At 37.0% G+C, this 20,617-nt stretch overlaps 1 protein-coding gene across 1 annotated transcript in view; it reads right to left on the bottom strand.

Moving 5' to 3' along the window:
• Nucleotides 1-645: 645 nt before the first annotated feature.
• LOC150083224 (neuropeptide F receptor-like) overlaps nt 646-20,617 on the bottom strand; it is a 123,595-nt gene continuing 103,623 nt past the window's right edge. Inside the window, exon 3 of the mRNA XM_090377118.1 lies at nt 646-2,201. Within this exon, the coding sequence (XP_090233244.1) occupies nt 926-2,092 (1,167 nt within the window). The 5' untranslated portion in view covers nt 2,093-2,201 and the 3' untranslated portion in view covers nt 646-925. The remainder of the gene's footprint in view (nt 2,202-20,617) is intronic.

Here is a 20,617-nt window from a genome sequence, read left to right as displayed (position 1 = left end):
TGGAGGTGTGCAACTTAAATAAGTTTAAGGCAGAACTAGATAAACATTTGGAGTGGATGGGTGAAATTGGGTTTTTCTTTTTTGGCTGATGCCAGATAAACTTGCTTTCTTGCACATATGCCCTACTAATGCTAATATCTCTACTAGTAATACATAAAACTTAATGATGTTAACTCAGTTACAAATTTTTTTTTTTTGTCAATACACATTTCTTATGGACCAACCCTTACTATTGATCTCTAAATTTGTATATCTGATTGACCAAATGAATTATCCACATATATAGGAGAACAAAATAGCTAGAGTAAGGGTTGGTCCATCTTTCCATATACTTTTTTTTTATTAACCAGCATGTTACTCATTAGATTTTATTTTGTTTGATGCAATTTTTTCCATTTTTAACAAGCTTGGAAGATGATTGTAAATAGTATTTTTACATACAATTTGCCAAATATGTTCAATTCTAAATTTCAATTTGATTAAAATAGGCATTCTTTAATATATCTTAAATTATATACAAGATTGTAGCTGAGTTTATGCTTGTCAAGAAAGAAAGTATTTAAGATCTTTGCAGATAAACTTTTTGCTAAGAATGGAATAATGATAATGTTGTATACACTACTTTTTTTTTTTTTTAACACTTTGTCCTCTTGTAGCAACAAAAGCATTTTATGGTAGCAAATTTTCACGAAAGTTGCAAAATAGTATCTTTTCAAGTTTATCTAATGAGGCGTCCTTTGTCACCATCACCTTTGAATAAAATTTCCTCTTGGAGTTGGCAATTTATTCCCAGTATATCCTTATGACCAAATGCAACTTTTGTGTCATTTATTCAGCACTGTCACTGGACATAAGTAAAATTAATGGGAAAACAGAACATTAGTACTCCATGCAATCATAAGTTTGGTTATGAAAGATGAAGTGACTAAAGTTGACATTCCATTTTTTGTGTGGCTCTTTCTTCTAGTGCGTTGTTGGAACAAGGGTTGTCATATTCTCCTTCTTCTTCGGCAGGATTTTCACTGTTTGAACTCTTAAACGATAAAATCACGGTCCCCACTTTAGCAACTGCAGAGGCAACACGTCCAATTTCTTTCCGGATGTTGCTATTTAACCATCCATATAAGATTGGATTGCTGATTGCAGAGGTCATGGCTATGATGTGACACACGGCGAATGAGAGATACAGACTTTGTGGAGTCATACTTGAAGGCAAAAAATCAGCAACAAGATTCAAGGTGTTCCATGGCAACCAACTGACAGCAAATACAACAGAAATTATCAACAGCACCAGAGTTGCCCGTCTGTTACGTCTCAATTCCCTTTTTAATTTTTCTGAGGCTTTTTCATGCTCATGTGTGTTTTGTTGAACGATACTGTAATTGAGATGGGTCTTGATGCGGAAATGAGTTGCTAGTAGAACTGTTGTTGGAATTATGAACTGGGTTGCTAGAATGAAAACAGTATAAACACCTTTGCTATATGCAGTAGGCCAGCTCTCAACACATTTCTCATAAATCACTAATCCTGGAAGGCCAACTGAGGTTACTGCTCTAGAGAAACAGACAGGCAATGAGAGAAGTAAAGATACCACCCACATGGCAGTAATGTACAGTGCCATGTTCCACCTACTCATCTGGGCCTTCTGTGGGTTGAAACTGACTATGGTATTATAGCGATCTACAGCAATGGCTGATGCTGTGGCTGAAGAAACAAAGATTGTAGAACCCTGAACAAAAGGCACAAGCTTACACAGCTGTGGTCCCAGTGACCAGCTACGTCGAACAAGTTCCACAAGAGTAAAAGGCATACAGAAAATGCACAAGGCAAGGTCAGAAATGTTGAGATTGATCACAAATAAGTTCCTTGTGGTTCGGATTTTAGCATTACTGATAATGACACATGACACAAGAAGGTTACTGAACACCCCAACAGTCATGACTGTAACATAGCAAGCCATTATCACTCCCCCTGTTGCTGTGTCAAAGACATGGTCACGCAACAAGTGTTCCTCAAGGATCACAATTGCCTGGTTCAGGCTGAAGTTAAAGAGATCAACTGCTGAAGAGTTTCTCATCAGGATCCGATCCATGATTTCATTTGTTGCTGGAGAGAGCTGGAAGTGTGGTATTTAAGAAATGTGCTACTGCTGATTCTGTTTGGCACCTTACTTGTGTAGCTTTTATCCTCCATTCAGCAACCTAAATATATTAACATGAAATTAATAAAACAGTGAATAGTAAAAAGTAAATCATTATTCATATTGTATAGATATCAAAAATATTGAAAACTACAGTGTCTGAAAAGATGTGCATACATTTTAAAAAATAAAATTAAATTACAAATCTCAAACCAATTCGAAAATTGTAGATCTCTTAAAGTACCATTTATAACTGACACAATATAATAGCGTAGCTTAATTTAATTTATTATGATACTCACCTTTTTATAATCTGCATTGATGTTGGAATAAATTGGATGATTTAAATTTAAGTTAGCATAATATCCTTCAGCAAATCAGCTTTCACTAATTTATCTTCCTTCCTGATCAAAATTATCTCCCCCTCACCAGATTTTCGAAATTTAAAGTAAACAATACCTCCCAAACCTTTGAAAAAATAAATTCTATCACAATAACCAATCATGACATCCTAGCATCTTTTGATGTAGTCTCATTGTACACTAATGTACATTTGCCGTCCACATTACAAAACTAACGTAATTTCTTAACAGACGACAAAACCTTATCGAATCGCACTTCCCTTTCAATTAATAGCATACTAGAGCTTACAACCTTTTCTATTAGATGCCAGATACTTCCAATTTCTTAATCAGATTTACCAGCAAACCTACGGCCTACCTATGGGATTAGGAATCTCAGCCCCCCTATCTGAAATTTATCTAGCCTCCGCAGAAAATCATATTACCCCCCCCCCCCCCGATATTAAATTATTTATACGATACGCTGACGATATCCTCTTAATAGGGCACAAATCCACAATAAATGATCTTTTCATTAAATTTAATTCCATGCATAATAGATTAAAATATACCCTGGAATTGGAAGAAAAGGGACAAATTAATTTCCTAAACCTCACTATATACAGAAGCGATACAAAACTAGGAAAAAGAATTTTCAGAAAAAATACTCACACGGGCAAATACTTACACTTTGAATCACATCACCCCCTCAACACAAAAAAAGCAGTCCTTTATAATCAAATTTACAATGCTATAAAATATAGTTCCACACATTATGACCTTAATAAGAACTACAATATCTTACAAGTAAATTCATATCTAGGAAATATCCTATCCAATTAATCAAACAAACCATTATCATAGTCCAAAATAATATCGCCAACCAATTCTGCCGTTTATTCAAAAGTACTGATATCACCCTTACATTCTCATCTTACAATAAACTAGGTTCATTATTCAACTCATATAAAGATACACAAAATTACCACATTAGTGACATGAATAATAAAATGTCAAGATAACTGTAACGCTTGCTACATTGGTAGCACCACCACAAAATACGGTTCTACCAAAACATCAAACACACATGCTTACTACCACTACAATAGCTTTACGAAGGGACAGTCCAATACTGAATTAGCAACACATGTTCAATCCCACAATCACACCCCCTTAGTGGATTCAGCCATTCATATTATCAAATTAAAATCCAGTTTTAAAATTTTCCAATATGAAGCCCTAGTTATAGAATGGTTTCGCCGCCATTCCACTCTTCAAGTATTAAATTCCAAACTACCCTATAACATAGCACTGGTCTGGAATCTCATGCACCCGAGATTCACACGTGTATCCAGGAGCATCACGGGAACCTAGTCTTCTTAAATACACGCGTTTACTCTCATTCTACCATTGCCAACTGAAGACGTGTAAAACGAAAGCCACTTGTTATGGCTATTGGCCTTCTGTTTCCAACCGTATAACTAAAATCATTTCAACGTTGACAACCAAGGACGAAGACGTGCACTTCTACTTCCTTGCGCACATTTTAATTCTGTTTTTAAATCCTAACTTATTCATGCTAACTTAAATTTAAAATTATCATCCAATTTATTCCAACATCAATGCAGATTATAAAAAGGTGAGTATCATAATAAATTAAATCTCAAACCATTATTAGTGGGCATTGTAAATTTTTTTTAAATGTGAAGCAATAATTTGTGGCACATGAACTAGTGCAGATGTTCAAGTTTTCCACCACCTGCATCTAGGCACTGTTCATAAAAAGCAAACAGCTGAATGGCAAACATTCTCCAATAGTACAGTTTAAAGTCCTTTTTTTAATTTTATCCTTTAATTGTTGAAATGTGGCTTTTTTTTTTTTTACTGTACACTGAATCTTTCAGTTAGTGGTTTAAATTAGGTGAATGTAGGGCTTGATGCCCCCCCCTCTCGATGTTTCCTTATTGGCTTGTCTCATAATGTGAGAGTATCCCCCCCCATCCTGTTGGTAGTGAACCACTTCCACCCTCCATGTAGTTCATAAATGGCAGACACAATGGATATGTTAAACATGTAGAGGTACTTATTACCAGTAACTGGTCCTTCAAAAAAATGCAGTCCAACAATTTCCCTGAATGAAACACCAGGCTAGACAAACCTCTAGTAAGTTCACTGCCTTTATCTACGGGAATGTTTAGATTTTTAGGGGACCACTATATACAGTTATGTCATTTCATTATACCACTTAGCTTGAACATTGTCTCATGTAATCAAAAAATCTTGCATCCTTGTCCATCTTTGATTTAAACCATTTCATAACACAAACTGGTGGTTGTGGTCACCAGTGCTGACTCGTCTACAAGTAGCTGTAGCAGCTTTCCCCATAGATTTTTATGGTGATTGTGCAAATTGCTGCAATATATCAGAATTTTCCTCACCTTGATCAGTGTGATCTCCCAGATCTTTGATTTCACAAATCTTATGCAAATCTACACAAATCTACGATTTCACAAATTTATCACAAATTTTTGAATTTGTTCTTTGTATGGTGGTGGTGGTGGTTTTGTAACAAATTTACATCTCCACTGTCTTGGAACTTCATACTGATACTTGGTTCAACTACCATTTAAAATTGCTTTGCATTGTTTCAATGTCAAACATCCAGCTGCAACATTTGTGCTTTTCATTATGGGTATATTTTTCTTTTAACTATAAATGGCATTTATTAGCAGCAAAAAGAAAAAAACAGTTCAACTAAAATATTAAATATTTGATGAAAATGTCTGTTACTCTTTTTGAGACACTAGCTTTCACACAAGTCCAAGTCTTCTTAATTTTTTTCTAATATATGATCCAACAAAAGTTTTACTTAGAAAGTAATCTAAAACTCTGCTATCACTAACCCACCATCCCCAAATCATCTCTAAGTGAGAGATTTTGAAAAGGTGGAAACTCTACCCAGATTTCTTTAATGTATGATTCACCAAACGTTAATTAAATGTTATGAACAATAGCAGGTAACACTAAACTTTCCAATCAAATGAGTTTCTTTACATATGGCAATTCTGAATGATGGAAGCAGTGGTTTTGATGCAAAAGTTATTTTAGGAAAAGCTGGTATTGGGCCTATAGAGCAGGTGCAGCCACACACAGTTATGAACATCAGTACAGTATAACATGGTTTTGCTCTAACACGATTGATAAATTGTGGCAATCCTCGCTCAACACGGTACTTATATAACACGGTTTCGCTCTAACATGATTAGAGAATTTCGGTAAACCTCGTTACAGGGTATTTTTGAGCTTTTGTGCAGGGAAAACCCCTGCTATTATGTTGGATGTAATTTTTCAACATTTCCTCTCTATTTGAATCCCCACTGTTGACTGGCTAGTCAAAAAAAAATTGAGAAATCCCTGTATTTTATTTTGTTGGGAAATACCCGTGTTACATTCTGTGCTATTGAACTTGTGGAAAAATCTAGATTTCAAAGCTTTATTGCTATTGAATAGTAACACCAGGCCATTCAAAGATTTAAGTCTTACAAACTTTGAAGTTATGTTCCTACCACCACAGTTGTACTAGGTTAATACAACTTCTTTCATTCAGCCATTAGATCAAGGCATTATATCCACCTTTAAAACTCATTACATCAGAAAATCGTTACAACGGATTTTGGAAAAAATTGATTCCGAATCTATTGAAGTAATGGAGGTATGGAAACATATCTCAATTGTGGACTGTATTGGAATCATAGCTTTATCACTGAAAGAAGTAAAACCATCAAAGTTAAATGCATGTGGAAAAATGTATGGTCAGAGTCAGTTCATTCAGGAAATATGGTTGAACCGGCCGAAAACGGAATCGGTGCAAGTAGAACTTGCTATGTCAGTAGGAGGGGAAGGTTTTGATGATATGACTACTGAAGCCTTCATGGGTGTGAAGCACAGTTGACAGAATCGCTCTCCTCTCCACACTGGGTGGAAAAGACGCGAGTTTTAATCCCGTCGATGACGGGAGGAATTTTTATGGGTCTTTTTCACAACATGGCTAAGTTAGTCAGGCGAGGGTAGCATTGTTCTTTTTTCCTGAAAACTCTGATTTTTTTGTCCAGCAAACAGAAAATTGACCATGGGATACATGCAATTTATAGACAATACACACAGAGTAACATGGCCTTAGTCGCCGATGCTCCTAAAAACAAGATATGATTACTTAGAAAAAGAGGCTGGCGAAGTGGATTTGGTGGAAATGGCATTAAGGGGCAAACCAAATCAATTCAGAGGATGATAGCGCAGATGAAAATTCTAAACTTCCAAATTTTTACACTAAAAAGCATACGGGAAGGCATAAACTTAGCTGAGCAATTAGAATCTTATTTTTTGAATGCAGGCCCTTCTACTGAAAGGGACACAAATTTGAAAAGAGAGCTTCAATAATGCTTAGTTCCATATGATGAAATTCACAAAGATTTAACAAGCAAAAGCAAACAAACCCAGATTACTGATTTTTTTAAAGAGAGCAGAAGATACACGAAATCTAGAATGGTGTATTTTTGTTAGTTTTGTTAATGAAATAGTGTATTTTTGTTAGCTTTTGGAACATAACCCCCTTTTTGTACTTTTTTCTTAGTCCCATATAACATGGTTTCGCACAACATGACATTTTACAGGAACCTAACTACCATGTTATATGAGGGTCAGCATTAGCAAAGGAACATGATGCAAGAAAGCAAGCTTATATAGCATCAGCCAAAAAAAGAAAACCCCTTATTTCACCCATCCACTTGCTCCAAATGTTTGTCAAGTTCTGCCTTAAATCTATTTAAGCTATCAACTTCTACAATGACAGATGGAAGTTTGTTCCACCAATTGACCACCCGCTGGCTAACATCTATCCTACAACTGTCTTTCCTCAATTTGAATTTATGCCCTCTCAGACGATTATTCTCAGCAAGAGGAAGAATCCCATTTGCATTGACCATTATCAAATCATTCAAGGCTTTATACACCTCAATTAGATAACCTCGCAGGTGCCTTTTTTTTTTTTTTTTTTTTTTTTTTTTATGAAACCCCCAAACACTAAAGGTATCAAAACTTATAGTACTTGGTACCATGCATGGGTTGAAGGAGAGGTATGGGGAGAGGGGGATGCCGGAAACTTTGCTCTAGAGACTAAACATGGGTTTCACCACTTCAAGCCTCTAATAAGCAAAGTGGTGGTATTTCACCGGTTGATGAAAGTCATCTACCACCTGCTTAGTCTCCAGACACTGTAATTTGCAAAATTTAAGCCTTTCTTCGTAACAGCAACTCTTTGTTCCATTCACTGATCTTGTTGCCCTTCTCTGTACTCGTTCCAACAGCTCTATGTCCTTCTTAAAATGAGGCCTCCAGACCTGAATACAGTACTGAAGGTGTGGCCTGACCATTGCCAATCAATGGGATAATCACCTCCTTACCCCTGCTAGAAAAATTCCTGTATATTATTGACAAGACACCAAGACACTCTTGCAGACCGTCTGCACTACTTAGAAAACTTCATATCTGCCTGTACAATTACAATTACCTTCTACTGAAAGGAACACAAATTTGAAAAAAGAGCTTCAATAATGCTTAGTTCCATACAATGGAATTCACAAAGAGAATGAAAAGGACCTGGGGGTCCTTTTCATTCTCTACCACTGTCAGTGTGGTACCACATAGTTGATACGTTACTCTGGGATTACTGCTTCCCATACGTAGTTCAGTAATACCCCGACTTACGCCAACTTGGAGTTACACGGTTCTTGATTTTTTCGTTTGGCAACACTGCCGCACACTATCTTCAATGTCGTTTTTCATATGCTATTGATATACGGTGCGACGGTGGAGAGTGAGAGTGAAAGATGAACAAAATTCAACTTTGCCGCATGAGCTGCACTCATATACAAGAATTTGCATTCCAACTGTCATATTTATATGTGTGTGCGTTCGAATTCATACTCAAATTTTGTCGGAAATTACATCGTTTTCACGAATAAAAAACTTTCCAGACTTTAAGGTTTCCAAAGACCGATTGACAATGATGGGCGGTGGGAATGCAGCTGGTGACTGCAAGTTAAAACCTCTCTTAATTTATTGCTCCGAAAATCGAAGAGTTTTAAAAAATATATCTAAAATTAGCTTACCAGTGATTTGGAAGTCAAATCATAAAGCTTGGGTGACAGCTTCCATTTTTGAGGACTGGTTTGGTCACCACTTCATACCCGAAGTCGAACGCTATTGCAAGTCTAAACAGATTCCATTTAAATTGATCCTTCTTATTAACAGTGCACCCGGTCACCCTCCTGCCACCATAATGAATTTTGACCGACGTGTGAAAGTTGTGTGTTGGCCTCCAAACACAACCAGCTTGCTTCAACCGATGGACCAGGGAGTCATCAAGACATTCAAGGCCTACTACACGAGGCATTCGTTTGCACGTCTGAATGAAGCTATGAGACAAAATAGTGAGATATCTGTTAAAGACTTTTGGAAACAATTCAATTTTTTAGATGCCATAAGAATCATTGAAGAATCTTGGGATGAAATTCACAAAAAAAAACATTGAATGGTGTCTGGAAGAAACTTTGTCCATTATTTTTCAAGAATGAGACGAAAACAACGGCCAGAAACTGATCATGTTGCTCATATGATAGAAGTTGTTAATCTTGCCAGGCAATTAGATTTGGAAATCAATGGTGATGATGTCAACGAGCTGTTGGATTCACATAGCTGTTGGAGCTGACAATGAATGAGCTCATAGAGATGCGTGAGCAAAACGTCACTGAATTATCCGACACTTCAGACCCAGTTCCACCAGAAAAGCACATGACAATTGCAAGCTTGACAGAAGGTCTCAGCCCAATTGAAAAGGGCTTAAAAATTTTAGAAAACATAGACTCCAACGAAGAACGCGTTATAGCTACAAAGCAAGGAATAAAAAATTATTAGCTTGCTACGATGCTACGAAGAAATTCTGCATGAAAAAAAGAAGGTGCTGTGTCATCAGACGAATTTGTTAGAATTTATGAAGCCATCGACATCGAAATAACTTTTTTACGTAACTCATTTATTTTTTTAATACATAATATGTATAAATAACTGCAATTTTATTAAATATTTTTCTTTTAAACTAGTGTTTTTGTATATGCAAAGTTGTACCCCGACTTACGCGAATTCGACTTTACTTCCTAAGTGATTTTCGTCGGCCCAACTATCACGTAACTTTGGGGTATTACTGTATTTACATTTGTCAATGTTAAAATTCATTTGCCACCTCTCAGCCCATCTGCTTAACTTTTCTAGATCCTGTTGCAGCAGTGTACTGTCATTAGTGGCCTTAACAACCCTGCCAACCTTCGTATTGTCTGCAAACTTGGACAGCACCTGGGGTGGATGGGATCTATCCAGTTATATTAAAGGAGGCGGCAAAGCAACTAAGCAAACCCTTAGCCATAATTATGAGAGCATCCTTGGACTCAGGGGAGGTTCCCACAGACTGGAGATGTGCAAATGTATCCCCAATTCACAAAGGGGGATCGAAGGGTGACACGAGTAATTACAGACCAGTTAGTTTAACTTCTGTTCCGGGTAAAATAATGGAGTCGCTGGTTAAAGATGCATTGCAGGATCATCTAGACAAGACTGCAGCAATAATTCGGACACAGCATGGGTTTGTTAAGGGAAAGTCTTGTCTGACAAATTTGATAGCATATTATGATGTGGTTACAAAGGAACTGGATGCAAAAAATAATTTTGATATCATATATTTGGATTTCAGGAAAGCTTTTGACACTGTTGCGCATGGAAGACTATTGTACAAATTGGAGCAGAATGGTATTAAGGGTAAGTTGCTACAATGGATAAAAGGATGGTTAAGTGGGAGAAGACAGAGGGTGGTAATCAATGGGTGCTGCTCTTCTTGGACTAATGTTATTAGTGGAGTCCCACAGGGTTCGGTGTTAGGTCCACTGTTGTTTTGTATATTTATCAATGATATTGATGAAGGTATATCAGGCTTAATGTTGAAGTTTGCAGATGATAGAAAGGTTCGCAGGGTTGTTAATGACAGTATAGCAGTGTGCTACTGCAACAGGATCTACATAATTTGGGCAGATGGGCTAAGAAGTGGCAACTGAAGTTTAACCTTGACAAATGCAAAGTACTGCATATGAGTAGAAGTAACCCCAGAGAAACGTACCAACTGTGTGGTACTACACTTAAGGTGGTAGAAAATGAAAAAGACCTGCGAGTAATTGTGCAGTCAGATATGAAGTTCTCTGAGCAATGTAGACAGGCTGCCACGGCAGGTCATGGGGTTTTGTCAATGATATATACGAATTTTGCTAGCAGGGAAAAGGAGGTGATTATCCCTCTGTATAAGGCAATGGTCAGGTCACGCCTTGAGTACTGCGTACAGGTCTGGAGGCCTCGTTTTAGGAAGGATGTAGATTTACTTGATCGTGTACAGAGAAGGGCAACAAGATTGATGAGGGGAATGAAAGGATCCTCTTACCAAGAGAGACTTAAGTTCTGCAAATTGCAGTGGCTGGAGACTAGGCACCTGCGCGGTGATCTGATCTGATATATAAGGCCTTGAATGGGTTGAGCACGCTGAATTCTGATGGATCCTTCCGCTTGTTCAGATTACGAACCTAAGGGGGCATAAATTCAAATTAAGAAAAGACAGATGTAGAATAGATGTGCGGAAATTTGCCTTTAGCCAGCGGGTGGATAATTGCTGGAACAAACTTCCATCTGTTGTTGTGGAAGTTGATAGGACGAATAAATTTAAGGAGGAACTGGACAGGCATTTGGAGGGAATGGTGTGATTTTTTTTTTTTTTTTTTTTTGGCTGATGCTGCATAAGCTCATACATTTGCTTTCTTGCATCACATGCCACTACTACTACTAAATTAAGCCTGATATACCAGCATCAGTATCATTTATAAATACCGAATACAACAATGGACCCAACACTGAGGGACTCAACTAATAACATTAGTCCACAAAGAGCAGTGTCCATTGATTACCACTATCTTCTCCCACTCAACCATCCCTTTATCCATTGTAGCAGTCTTCCATGTGCAACAGTATCAAAGGCTTTTCTTCGATCCAAATATATTCTTTGTTCAAAGTTATTCTTTGCATCCAGTTCCTTTGTGACTACATCATAGTATCCAATCAAATTAGTCAGACAAGACTTCCACGTAACAAACCCATGCTGTGTTCGAGCTATAACTGAAGTCTTGTCTAGATGATTCTGCAATGCTTCTTTAACCAGTGCCTCCATTAATTTTCTTGGAACAGAAGTTAAATTAACAGGTCTGTAATTACTTGTCTCCCTTTGATCCTCCTTTGTGGATTGGGGTCACATTTGCACATCTCCAGTCCATGGGTACATCCCCTGAGTCCAGGGAAGCTCTCATAATTATGGCTAAGGGTTGGCTTACTTCCTTTGCTGCCTCCTTTAATATAACTGGATAGATTCCATCCAAATCAGGTGCCTTTCTTGTGTTTATCTTCAACAATTTCTCCTCCACTTTACTCTCAGTTATTACAAGATTATCTAGCTTACTGCCAGAGTTGAATACACCTCTGGCATTCCCCTCCCTGAATAAATCCTCATGTGTGAATGTCGATTCAAAATATTCATTTAGTTTGTTAGCTACCTGAGCAGGTTCATCAACAGTTGAACCATCGATATCAAGTGGAATATCAAGATGATTCATCCCCTTCCTTCAAGAGTTTACATAAGTTAAGAACTCTTTGCTGTTTTTCTTTGCATCCTTTGCCAAAGATTTCTCGTAATCTGCCTTTGCCTGCCTAACCTCTTTTGTAAATTGGTTACAGACCAGTTTATATCTGTCACATGTTAATTTATATGTATCCCATGCATTTTTCTTCTCTGTCACATGTCTAATTAGTTTATATGACATCCATTGAGGGCTAAATCTTGAACAATATTTCTTTGTTGGTATGAAAAGCCTAGTAGCTTCCAAGATTAATTCTTTGAATACTTCCCATTTTGAATTTACTGTTGGCAATCATCAGTTGGTTACACCGTATAGAATTTAAATATGGTCTCAGACCACCATAGTCACCTTTACGAAAGCAAAGGCCCTTCCCTTTACCCTTGATAGTAGTTACCTCTTTGAGTAAATCCCACTTCAGCACACTGTGATCACTGCCATTGTGGTTCCTTTATCTGTGAATTCTTGATGCATGAAGAATCACTACTGATAATCAGATCAAGAGTATTACTCTCTAGTTGCCTCCCAAACATGCTGCTGTATTAAACAATCATCCAATAAATCCACAAAAGCCTTGCTAGTGTGTATGTGAGTAACCAACCCACAAATTCCAGTCAATATCCAGGAAATTAATATCCCCCATTATAAGACACTAATTTACTGGCCCACTCTGTTTCTCTGCACAATTGCTCATTATACTCATCAGATTCGTTAGGCCTATAACACACACCTACTCATTTTTCCTTTCCCAGTGCTTATGTCACACCAAACAGACAGGCGCCTCCATAACCAGGTGGACAGGAGCAGCAGTGCATAGCACACGCTTCTTGATTACACCGGGGTTTGAGCCAGTGACCACCAAATACGGAGGAAGTGGAAAGGTCAGGGAATGACCAACGCATATCCCTGGAGCAATATGGTCTTAGTTGCTAATGCTCCTAAAAACCAAATAACAAACAATAAACCAAACAGACTCAACATTCCATTGTCCACCCACATCAGTTGGATGCATTTCCTTAGATTTTGTGTTTCTTAACTAACAGCATAACCCCTTTCTGTACACAAAAAAATTCCTCAAATTCCAGTTCTGCACTGCTTATGTCTGTGTGACACCATAGCTCTGATATCCCAACAGTATCTGCCTTTGATGTCTAGACTAGCACTTCAAGCTCATCGAATTTATTAACTATATATACTCCTAGCATTGGTGTACATGCAAGTAGACATGCACCTGTGTCTACTCTTAGTTACCCTAACACAGCCCATGGATTTACTTGTTCCACTAAGACTCCCAGCAGTCCTGGAAATTTCCATTGTCTTGCTTTCCAGGCTGCTGCTCGGTTGCATTTCAATAGAAGTAGTGCAAGAATCAATTTTTTCTCTGCCAGTGGCTACTGTTAATCTATTAGTCCATGTATCCCCCCAAGCTATCAGTTTTCCGACCCACCTAACTCTGCCTTGATAGCATCAGCAAATATTCTTGCACCCTTTCTATTTAAGTGTATCCCATCCCTGTAGAAGCAGTCTTTCCTGTTAACAAGCACAGACCAGGCTGAGAAAAATTCTACCCTTTGAGCCTTGCACAGTCTCTCCAGGGCAGAATTGATTGACAAGGCTCTCATCATATACTCCCTCCTATCATGTCTGGGCAGAATTGCAGACACTTTCAAATTCAACCCTAACTCACGGCTTTTTTTCGGCATTGTCTTGTACTTGTTAAGTAATTCTGCCGGTCTCCTACTCTTAATATCATTAATGCCAGTGTTTACAACAATATTACTCTTTGTGCCCTTAAAGGATGATATCTGTCCTACATCATCAACCTTTGCCCCTGGTAGACATACCCCGGTCCTGTTCCATCTATCCTTTTTGCACAATATGTTCCCCGTTTCCCTGACAATAGAGTCACCTACGGCAACTAGTTCCTTTGGGACCAGTGCATTCTGCCTTGGGGGTTACCACTGTGTTGCATGATGTTCAAGTGCAAACTCTGGCATTGATGTGGGCAGCTGAGAGATTGATGGGCCCCCTCAATTTAAATCCTTCAAGGGCATCTACCCTGTCCTTCAAGCTCTCATATAAGCCCATAACAATGCCGAAGTGGTGCCTGATTTCCTCGCACTCCTTACGTCGCACACACACACAAAGACATTCCCCTTGGCGATATCATGTCCCGTTCCCAATTGCTCCACAAACATCTAACAAGCAGTGCATTTCAATAGACTATGATTCAGAGGACAACTGCCCCCTCAGTCTGAGTCATGATTTCTATTCAAGTTCAATAAAATTCCAATACAAAATATAACACTATACAACCCCGGGGACTCACATCTGACTTTTGACTCTCTCTCTCTCTCTCTCTCTCTCTCAGGGTAACTTGGGAATTTTTTTTTCCTGGTGCAGCATAAGCCTCGGGCTTCCTTGCACCATGTGGCTATTATTAATAATAATATGTGTATTTCAGTATCGAATATTATCTCTGAGTTATGTTATATGACTTTCTTATCCCCTGTCAACTTATATGTATTAATTTATGATGTTACGTTTGTAATAACTAGGTCGCTATATTTATTTAGTTAAAAAAATACAATTCAATTGACAATGAAATTTAATATGATTAATTGATACTACTATACTTGCTATCTAGTTTTCCGTTAAACCTTATGCTAGCACACGCTGTATCGCATAACAATGGCGGGAAGTTATGAACGGTTAATCTACGGACACAAGGTATTATTTACTTTCCAAATTGCGCTATCTAAATTCAAAATAAACCACGGAGTTTGACTAGGTCTATAAGCTACTTATAGAAAATAATTTAATGTAACAATTAAGTCAATAAAGCGGCTAAGTATAATTAAAAACTTTTCGTTCGTGGGAGCTGCAAAACCTGTCCACACGTGGATTTGATACCCTTACCGATACTAAGTAATAACCTACAAAATCTATCTAAATTCAATTTCCTGTATATAACAAATGGCTGCACAAAATATTCTTTTATTGCATCACACCCTTACCATTACTTTTTCAATATTTTCATAACAGTGTTGTTATGAACATAACAATCTTACATATGCATTATGTTGGCTTAATTGTTGTTTGTTTTGGTTTTTAGGAGCATTAGCAACTAAGGCCATATTGCTCCGGGAATATGCGGTGGTCATTCCCTGACCTTTTCTGCATCCTCCGTATTTGGTGGTGACAGGCTCGACCCCCAGTCTAATCAAGAAGCATGTGCTGTGCACTGCTGCTCCTTCCCACCTGGCTACGGAGGCGCCTGTTGGCTTAATGCTGAGTGCATGAACCTCCTTGTGAGAAATTTTTCAGCACTTATTATCAATGAGCAAGTGAAGGAAACAAATATTTGTATGAAATATAATCTGCTCACATAACACTGTGCTGCATTGGGATAGAAAGAAATTGTATCTGAAATCATCAATAAAACTGCTGAGACAACCTTTCTCCTGTGCAGCAAGTGATTTCCAGTTGCAAAGTTTAGAAACCAACAAGATCAAAGTATTAGCCCTTTTTGCTGCAATGACAAAAAAAAAAAAAATAATAATAATAATAAACAATAATAGCAAAAGAATAAAAAAATAATAATAAGGATATAAAAAGTAAATAAGAAAATAGACCATGTGCTCCCTCTTCACATATGAAACTATCCAGTTGACCTTCTTCAAACTGTCAGCTTCAACCTGCATAGACAAATTTGTTCAACTCACTGGCTAAAAGAAAACTTCCTGCAATACAGCCTAAAACCACTTCCTCTGTAATTTAAATATGGCTCTAGTTCTGGAATCCTTTATAACAGTAAAAATTCTGCCTTCACTCATATTACTACCCCTCACAGAAGCCTTATAAAACTCAGTCAGGTCCAGTGGTGGGATTCAGCCAGTTCGCACCGGTTCAGCAGAACCGATACCTAATTTTTTGTTGAGTTCGGCGAACCGGTTGTTAAAATTGCACTTGTAATCAGGGTTCTCTCTAAGGTGGGTGCCTGGGCAGCCACCCAATGTGGAAATCACAAATTTACATTCCTTACTCTTTTTTTAACATTCATCTACGCAACAGCGTATTCCAAGTGCCCTTAGTAATGTTCATTCCGTCCATAGGTGAAAAAAATTAGAACTATGCATGCAATATTTATTTATTCATTTCATAAAACTCATTATACCTTTGATGAAATACTATATTTTCATTCCCTCGCGTTTGTTACTTAAGTACACAAACATATAACGTAAAGAGAAAGTGCCAAACAACCAGGGGGTGACACACTGTCATTTGTTTCAGCTTTGTGTTACTCCCTAAATTCACACCATGAGATATGAGTGCGTTGGTGTTCCCCGATCAATAAAAACAATAGGAAGCTAGGACACAACGAACCAATAGAAATATAGATTTCAAGGGTTATCTTATCGCCCATTTCAGAAACCGTAGAAGAATGTTCTTCCATGTTGGAATCCTATGCCAGTGTGCACGTGGTAATTAAGACGTTTTTATCACAACTTTCCCCTTGACATACAGGTTTGTTGTACACATTATTCTATCGTATTTAATCTGCATAGTTTATACCATTTATTAATTCAGCAAGAAATTTTCGTTTAGTATCGATAAAATGAAGAAAATGTATGTTCTGACTGATGTTTATCAATGGTATAAGCACAGTGCTTTGTTTATAAAAGTTTGATATGACCACAAGTGGACAGAACCAGTAAAAATATTCAAATATATAGGCACATATCTGCTCCCGCTCTATAATATATTAAAATAAAACATTTTTAAAATTTTTTGCAGTAGCCCTTAAAAAGATGAAAAGGCAACAGAATTTGACAGATTTTTTCCCATAAGAAACCAAAATCAGAATTGGCCTTGGATGGTAAAAAACAGTCACAAGCACAACCACTCCAACTTGAAGGAAGCAGCACATCAATTATTGAAATAAAAAAACAATAACTCCAAAATTGAAAATAATCTTCCTGAATGCTGGACAGTATAACAATTTTAAAGGAAAACATGACAGACTGGTAATTTTTAACAAAAAGTTAGGTTGCGAGTATTGTGCAAAATATGACTTTATAAAAGGGAAAAGTGTTCATGTGTCAAAAGAATTGAAATGTTTTCAGATTGAGGCATCACAAAAAAATAGAGGTACAACAAGCTTCTCTACGGAAAAAAAGCATTTTTCATCAAAAGCTCATAACATTTGTAAAGAGAACTTAAAACAATGTGAGCAGGATTCAATAACAAAAATAATAGATACGATGAATGAAAAATATTTAAGTGCTTCTTGTAGAGTATTTAATACAGTTTACAGCCTGGCAAAATGATGTAAACCATTTTCAGACATAGAAGATGAGATAGAAGTGCAAATTAAAAATGGATTAGATATGGGAATAGGATTGCATTCTCGTAAAACTGCTGTGAAAGTAGTTGATTTCATTGCAAAGGAAATTAAAAAAGAAATATTTAATAAAATTATTGAAAATAATCTGAAAATATGTTTGATTATTGACAAAGCTTCAACGATATCTTGCAAACCAGTTATTATACTTTTCTTAAAAGTTGAGGATTCAGTTACATCACCAACAGTTTTCATTGAACTAGTTGAATTGGAAAAACAAGATGCAGAGACAATATGTTCTTCAGTTATGGAAAGTTTAAATAATGTTGGGCTTACTAAGAACTACCTAGAAAAAATTTTGATAAGATTTTGCTCCAATGGTGCCACCGTTATGCTTGGGAGAAAATCTGGAGTGAGCACTAGGATTGCAAAAGAGTTTCCAAATATAATAATATGACACTGGTTAAATCATCGCCTCCACCTTGTTTTAGATGATTCGATAAAGGAAATAAAGCAAGTAAATCATTTTAAATATAATCCAATAAGAACCAATTTGAACTTTCCAAAATATCCAAACAACTTGGAATTGAAATTATAAAGATTGGTAAAGTTTTGGGACCAAGATGGGCTGCCTGTAGTTTAAGGTCAACCCTAGCTGTGTGGTGCACTTATCCAGCACTACATCACTATTTTTATTCAAATAAGAAGTATTTAGGTATGGCTGCCTGTCTTGAAAATATATATTTTATAATTGATTTGGCATTGATGATTGATATTTTAAACGAAATTTCTCTTCTTTCAAATGCACTGCAAGCAAGAAATATAGACATAATAAAGGCTGAAAAACTCGTGATAAAATCTATTAAAAGCATTTCAAATGCTTGGAAAGGAAAAGAGCCCATACAAAAAAAAAGTCGATGAATTAATTACTTCAGAAACCTTCAAAAATATAAAATTTGTAGAAAATCATCAATTTGTCGGGCTTCCTCGGGAAAGACTTTTAGAAAACATCATAATGAATTTGAAAAAGACTAATGGATTGTGAACATTTAAAAGCAAGTTGTAGCCAATTTCAAGATGGGAATAAATTACAATTTCTCAATTTTTTGGAGCCAGATTACTGGAATATTGAAGAAGTACTAGTTCCATGGAAAGCAGCTGAAGAACAATTGCTCGTATTTAATGACATTTTTAATTACCAAATTGATATTAATGATTATCGAGATTTCGTGGAAAACGTTTTAAAAAATTCACACAATTATGCAATTCCTGAAAGTGTTCAAAGAGCTAAAAATATTGTCAGAACAATTGCTGTAAGTTCAGCAGAAGCGGAAAGGGGTTTTTCAAAGATGAACATAATATGTTCAGAGAAGAGAAGTCACCTAACTGTTTCTAATATATCAAACACATAGTGCATAGTATTAGGGTCAGGCGCCACCTGTGGTTTCCCACATCTGTGCCATATGTTCGCTGTGAAGGAATATAGTAGTACTGTAAATGCCAGAAAAGTGTTGTGTGTTGTATATGACATATTGCGTTAGGTTCTGTTGTGTGTCCTGGCATTTGGCTGCAGGGCCCCTAGTGGGACTCCACGTTGCCCGCACACACCACTAGGAGGTAAGCCAGTTTGCCCATTATTCTCTGGCAGTCGCCAGAGCTTCCTGGACGGAGACAAAAAAAAAAAAAAAAAAAAAAAAAAGGTAGAGTCGGGGAAGTACAGAATGTACGCAAGAAAGGAGGGTAGAGCTAGAAATATGGAGGATGTAGGCAAAGGTATCCTCCGGGTTATCTATCAATGGAGCAATAAGCGCCATCAGTTGAAAGGGGAACCCGGGAAGGACGATAAATAAGACAGCAAGAGAGCTGTGTGCAAGTTGCCACTGAGGAATGAGGTGGTCCATACGCCAGTTGATCCTATCGAGGTTAAGAATGGTTGGCCAGTTAGGTTAGGATCAGATGTTTGGGTTGTTATATCAAACACAATGACTATTAGTCTAATCGGCCTACCTCGTAAGGAATGGAATCCTACTCCTACAGTGAAAAGATGGTTAAGGATAAATCACTCAGCCAATGATGCTAAGATAAATGCGAAGAAAATTGCAAGTGAGGATGCCAATCAAGAAGCAATATGGAAATATCTTAAATAAGTTTTATTGTTTTTTGTCAGGTATTATTTAATATTTTTTTCATTAATATTTTAAAACTCTTTCTTATAACATATTTTAAAACTCTTTCTTATAACATAATCTAGTTTTGTGGACCTCTTTTATTGTTCTTATTTAAGTATTAACTGCATGAAATAATAAACTACCTTTCGGTATATAGTTTTTTTATACTTAGAACGGTCATTAGGGCAGTGAACCGGTTGTTAAATTATTTGAATCCCATCACTGGTCAGGTCCCCTCTAAGGTACCTTGTTGCCAAGCTCTGTAGCCTACATAATTGTAGTCTTTCCTTGTATGGTCACCTTTTTGCCAATCTCACTAATGTGCAGTAAAAGCCTGTGGCTTCCTTGCATTATATGGCTAATACTAATACAAGTTGTCTGTTTTTGGACCTTTTCAAGAAGCTCAATGCCTTTCTTCAGATGATATCTCATCATCAAATGTGGTTCTACGATTGCCTTATACAGTGGGATTATGACCTCCCAATCTCTACAGGCTATTATTCAATAAGTAATCAATAGGACACCATAAGCTTTCCTGGCAGCTTGTTTATATTGCTCAGAGAACTTCATATCTGCCTGTTTCCCTCTCTTCCTCTACTGTGATCTTGCATTTTGCTGAATTAAAGCTTGACCTTAAGTGCATTAAACTTTGCATTTTGTTGCATTAAAACACACCTTCTTTTCTGACCATCCTTGAAGCCTGTTCACAAGTCATCCTGAAATTAATGATTACTGCTTGGCAGTGATCATTAATGACTCTCCCACTATTTATAACATCTGCAAATTTTGACATCATTATCTATCCCTTCTTTGATGTCATTTATGAAAATCAGAAACAACTGATCCAAGGG

The sequence above is a fragment of the Mastigoproctus giganteus genome, chromosome 7 (assembly GCF_048544385.1).
Source record: "Mastigoproctus giganteus isolate SK-2022 chromosome 7, ASM4854438v1, whole genome shotgun sequence".
Lineage (NCBI taxonomy): Eukaryota > Metazoa > Arthropoda > Arachnida > Uropygi > Thelyphonidae > Mastigoproctus > Mastigoproctus giganteus.
Note: the sequence above shows the minus strand (reverse complement) of the source record. Positions and strands in the feature narration are given on the sequence as shown.